The 6,002-nt window shown below is 35.1% G+C and overlaps 1 protein-coding gene across 1 annotated transcript in view; it reads right to left on the minus strand.

The window, feature by feature from the left end:
- BCHE (butyrylcholinesterase) overlaps positions 1 to 6,002 on the minus strand; it is a 60,047-nt gene that overhangs the window by 2,299 nt on the left and 51,746 nt on the right. Inside the window, exon 3 of the mRNA XM_003794643.2 lies at positions 4,694 to 4,860. Within this exon, the coding sequence (XP_003794691.1) occupies positions 4,694 to 4,860 (167 nt within the window). The remainder of the gene's footprint in view (positions 1 to 4,693; positions 4,861 to 6,002) is intronic.

Raw genomic sequence — 6,002 nt, forward strand, 5'->3', positions numbered from 1 at the left:
GAAATGATACAAAATCCACTTAGTCATATAAATATAGATTTACTTTCTATGTGTCATAATCAAATATCTATACAATTTAGTTTTTCTGAAACACTTTTTAGTACACACACTATAAATCTGAGTTCTCGTCTCCTTTAGAACTAATAGGCAATGATAGAGATTATAAAATATAAAATGTTTAATTACTTTTAACAAAATCTGGAGGAAGCGAATACATCAAATTCAGAGGAAAATAAAAGCTTTAATCCATGACATAAATCAAACCCCAAACGAGAAGTTTCTCTCTTTCCCCTGCTCCTTACTTTATTTTTTTCTTTAACTGTACATTGGCTTGTAGCGCAAAAGTTTTTCAACTGTCATTACAACATAATTATATCTTAGAACAGAAATGTAATGTTTAAATAATGTGAGTGTCCTATACTGTAATCTTAACCCTGCTGTAAAATGTCTGTCTTCATGCCACTGGCGTCTTAAAGTTCGAGAATGTAGTGACGATTATATGAACATTAATTAGTGTTGCCTAAGGGTAAATATTTCTTGTGAGAAAAGGTAAAAAGATTAAAATGCTGATTAACTGAAAGAAGAAAAGAAAATGCGTAGAAACCACAACTAGAAAGTAAGGGGTTGACACTAAATTCTACCTTCAAATATTGATCAATCTCATCAAATATTGAAGTGATATTTTACTCAATTAGATTAACCCCTGACACCTTTTAATTTTTTTTAGAAAGTACATTAAATAATAAAAAATGATTTTGGCATTATTATTATTTTATCATCTTTCTAGTCAGTAACATTTTGTGTTTTGGACACTGTCAACAAAAAAGAATGATTAGTAAAATATATTACAATTTTAATTAATTTTTATAAAGGGAAATTGTGAATCAATTGATTAACCTTTCTCAGTTCTTATATAAAGAATATATTCAAAGTTCTCTTTATTCATACTCTATAATGGTCCTACAATATAATGATGTGCATGAAAAAGTTTCTTTTTATTTATAATATTAACAATGGAGCAAATCTATTTATCCCTTGGCCTTAGCTTATGGCTTTTAAATATAACATAGAATAATACAGAAAACGGAAAAGTAAAAGAACAAGAACAAATACATTACACAAACAAGAATAAAAGAAACTCATTATTTTTAGAATAAAAATAGAGCAGAAAGAAAAAAGATATTAAGAAATTTATTCACATAACTACATAGTAAGAGCTCAGTTGATTTTAAAAATATTTAAGCTTACAGACAGATGATTTACTTTTGGCCAAAAAAAAAAAAAAAAAAAAGGTTTTGAAAGGTGTTAAATTATCTACCATGTCCCAAAAAAGTCATCACGTTTTTATTGTTTACGATTAGAAAGGTGTGTGATCTATTTTTCTAAAATAAGAATTTATGTCAAGTCATCATACGAACATAAACTGAAGATTTTTCTAATAGTTAAGATAGTGTGTGAAAATTTATAACACATGCACAGACATATGAAAATATTTAAAGAAAAAGTTTACCCCAAACAAATTTCTCATGTAAGCGCAAAGCAAACTTAACAGTTGCACATATTTTAGAAGAAAAAGAAAAAAAAATACGTACGAAGTTGGTTCTTGGACAATAGGGTTTTGAGCTGTTCTATTCCATTTTTATGTGAATTTTTTCAGTCCCTCCTGCCCCTGAGACAAGACCAGCCCCTCTCCCTCCTCCTCAGCCCACTCCTTGTAAAAACAAGGATGAAAACCTTTATGATGACCCACTTCCATCTGGTGACTAGCAAATATATTTCTATTCCTAATGATTTCTCAATAACATTTTCTTTCTCTAGCTTACTTTATTGTAAGAACACAGTAAGTAAATATGTGGAAGCCTATTTGTCAGGAAGGCTTCTGTTCAAGAGAAGGTTATTAGTAAAGTTTTGAGGGAGTCAAATGTTGTAGGTGGGTTTTGACAGCACAGGACTCGGTGTCCCGACCCCTTTACTGTTCAGGGTTCAACTCTGTATGCAGATTGATGGGATATTTCCAAATTTATATTGGAAATACTGAAATACTGATAAATACTTTCACAATGAAACAAGACAAAGCAATCTTAGAATAATTTTTAAAGAATAAATACAAATAAAATATACAATATGACTGAAATAAATAAAAGAGAAGCTAATAAGTTTCTAATACAAACGAATTAGCAAAGGAAAGCAACTATTTGGATGAGTGGCACTACTTTAGAAAACTAATTATTGTACTGATAGCATGTATTACTCTTAAAAATGCTAAACAGAATACATAGAAAAACTCTGTTTTGCAGTGAAAACTAATACTTTTATGAATCAATAACCAGAAAATGTCAGTCTCCCATTTAAAGTTACTAAATGACTTTGCTTAAGATAGGATTTAAGATCCTTATTATTGCCCACAAAGCACGTCATCTCTGGTTCCTGCTTATATGGCTTCTCTTCACGTTGCCTTCATATCAAGATTTACGGCAGTATCTTCTCCTATAAGCTTTCTATTGTCCTGGAAATTGTTCCTACTACCTAACTATATTTTAGCAGACCCTGCCATTTTTCTTTTTAAATTTCAGATTAATACAAGAGTACAGATGATTAGGCTACATCGTTTGAATTTGTTAAAGTCCAAGTTGTAGTTAAGCCCTTCACCCAGGGGATGTGGGATATACCTGTTACCTTGTGGCCATCAGGTAACATCTTACCAATGTCCTTCTGTCCTCTTCCCTGTCCTCTTCCTCCTCCCTCCTCCCCCCACTTGAATTTAACTGTGTTTTTCTCTCTTGTGGGCATGTAGCTGTTCATCTATTGGTTTCAAATCAGTACTAAGTACACTGGATACTTGCTTTTCCATTCTTGTGATACTTTACTAAAGAGTCATTTCTGTAGCTTTCTTTTTTGGAATAAGGAGGAGATATTGTGCAGATGTCCTCTTCATGAAAATTTGGCGTAGATAACATTTGAAGCAGGTGCATGCAATAACAGCACAGGCATATGCTGAAGTACAGTCTGAAAGTTAATGCTGGAAAGTGTGTGTTTAAACAAGTCTTAAGGATAATTTTATTTGAATTATACATGGGTGAGAGCTAGAGTAGGCTGCTTCCCTTAGATCTTTTGCAGGTTATGGCCCTGAGTCTCAGCCCATCTGCTGTGATGCCTGGCTAAGGTGGCTGGGGTGGGCGGATTTGGGGGTGCAGGGGGATGCAATGTCCAGCAGAATAGATGAGAAAATAGTCTGGGAAATGTCTAGATAAACATCAGCAGCTTAGAGACAGGATATAAATAACACTAGAAAGGAACTGATAGCTACCCTGCAGCTGCGGGTATCTAACCTGTGGGCTGTCACTTTACCTTCTTAAATCTTACCCATAGTATTCTTTGATCTGTAATTTAGTGCTCCTCTGTTATCCAGCCTGACAGCTTTCTTCAGAACTGCCTGTTTAATTGAAACATGAAACTGTTACCCTTTCACTTTGCAACTTATGTACACACACCCCCAAGACTACCAATAAAAGCCTCGAGTATTGGGCTGTAGAAGGCCCCTGTTAGCCTCACGAGTAGCTGATACAGTCGATCTCTGACAGGTCAAATCACAGCGTGTGACATCACAGTGTGTACATCTCACAGAGCCTTCACCCCATTTGTCTGCCAACCCCCTGGTGTTGGGTAAACTCCAGGCAAGGGGACTCACAGTCTGCTGTGCTACAGCTGGATTCATAGGTAGCAGTAATTATATTTTACACTTACTTTGATGTTAGAAAATATATCTAATATGAAGACTTTTGTGGGAAATTTTTTTTGAGAAATAATGTTGTCAAGATGCACTGGAGCTCACTCTGGGCCTGGTGCACACCCAGAGGTAGGTGTGCTGGTTCCGTATCGCTCAGTTTAGCTCAAACTAGGCATGTGTTTAGCATTGTACAGAATGTGCAAAAGCTGGCCCCAAACTTTGGAGTTTATTTTTCAACCTACTCTGCGGATGGCAAGTAACTCAAAATGGAGATATTTTAGAAGTACGTTTTCTGGTATTCAATTTTGTTTTATCAACAAATAAATAGCAATACATCACAAGGACACAGTTTGACTTGTGATAAATGAATCATTTAAAATCATCCACTAATTTCTCTCAAATTAGTATTCTTATGATATTATGTAATTTATATGTAGACATATGTTCTTAGATGAATCTTCTCAAGTTCAGAATATTAAGAAATATTTGGACTGAATTTTTAAATATTTAAGTTTTGGAGTTTTTTTTAATATTTAAATCTGGTGGTCTGTCCTTTCTAGAAATCAAGGATGGTATCATGTATCATCATATTATTTTTACTTATTTTTACATATCTATGTTTTGGTTACATATATTATGTTTATTTCATTTATTTCTTTATTCATTTATCCATGAAATCCTTAAAAATCATCTGAATAACAGTAAGGCCTTCCTTAAAACCCCCTACTATAGTTTATGCTCCTCCAGGGGAAAATTTATATTTTAGTTCCCTTATTTAACTACTACAGTGCTGCAGATGTAGTAAGCTGGAGGAATATTACTAAATGATGTACTCATTGGAATCTAGTAACTGTAAAGTCAAAGATACCTGCATTAACAGTACCATGTGCCTTAGACAGTCTGCCTTTTTCTTCTTTTATATCACCCACATATCTATTAAATAACCACACATTGGAAAACACACACCTGTCATTTCCAAGACTTTGGGGAAAAAAAGTGTCCAGAACCGGCACTGATGAGCACGTAATTTGGTGAATATCCGTGATGACTCTGTATTCAAGGTCAGGTATTTATATTCAGGGCTTTTGAAGACTGGCCATCTTGTGCTATTGCTCTGGGTCCCATTTGGATGTCTAAATAAATGAGAGATATTATCAATATATTGAAATCAATGTTAGATTAAAAAAGATTATTCTATAAAACTGTTAATGAAAGCTTTTAGGGAAAAACAGATACATGTTGATGATGTTAAACACTGAGTCAGTGGTCTGAGTTCCTGGAAGTGCCATGTTAGTTAAGATTGTAGGAATTGAAATTTAAAGATCATTTTGTTACTTACAACGCTACTTAACATGCAGGAAGGAGAAATATTTTTTTTAAGCTCCTTCCTTCCTTCCTTCCTTCCTTCCTTCCTTCCTTCCTTCCTTTCTTCCTTCCTTCCTTTCCTTCTTTCCTTTTGGCCAGGGCCAGGTTTTGAACCCTCCACCTCTGGCATATGGGACCAGCGCCCTACTCCTTTGAGTCACAGGCACCACCCAAGGAGCAATATTTTTATTTCAAGAAAATATTCCTCCTTCATTCACACTTAAACAATGGGAGATGTTGCTTTTGTTTTCTTTTTGTCCCTTATCCTAGGCCCCATCTTCCAATAATGCACAAAAATGTCACCTGCTCAGTGTCCCTTGCTTGTATTTATTCCAGATGCTTTAATCTACACTGCCTGTGTTTCAGACTGATTACTCACATCCATGTTGTCTAATAACAGCCTCCCTCTAGGAAACTGCTTTCGGTCTCATCTTTAAGTTCATCTTACATTCTTGTAATTCCGTGTATTATTTAAAAATATTTCAATAATTCCCCCACTGAGTTCAGATTAAAGTTAACGAACATGATGTTACCACATTTCCAAATTTATTCTCAGACATTTTATTGTTTATTCATCTATCTCTTGAGACAGGGTCATGCTCTGTTGCCCAGGCTGGCGTGGGCTCAAACTCAAGCTCAAACTCCTGGGCTCAAAGCAATCCTCCCACCTCAGCCTCCCGAAGTGCCAGGATTACAGGCATGAGCCACTGCTCCAAGCCTCGGAGGTTCTCCTGGTCAGCCAGCCTACGGGAAGTGAGCGTAGCTCCCCACTGATGTCTCCTTTGTCTTCCTCTTTGCCTTTGCTACAGCTATTACTTCTGCAAAAAATGTCTTTATTCCACAATCTCATGTATCTAAGACCAGTCAGAACCTTCATATTATTTTTGATGCTATTTCTGATATGTATTGT

Source organism: Otolemur garnettii, unplaced genomic scaffold, assembly GCF_000181295.1.
Source record: "Otolemur garnettii isolate 467f Iridium unplaced genomic scaffold, OtoGar3 scaffold00084, whole genome shotgun sequence".
In the NCBI taxonomy this organism is placed as follows: Eukaryota; Metazoa; Chordata; class Mammalia; order Primates; family Galagidae; genus Otolemur; species Otolemur garnettii.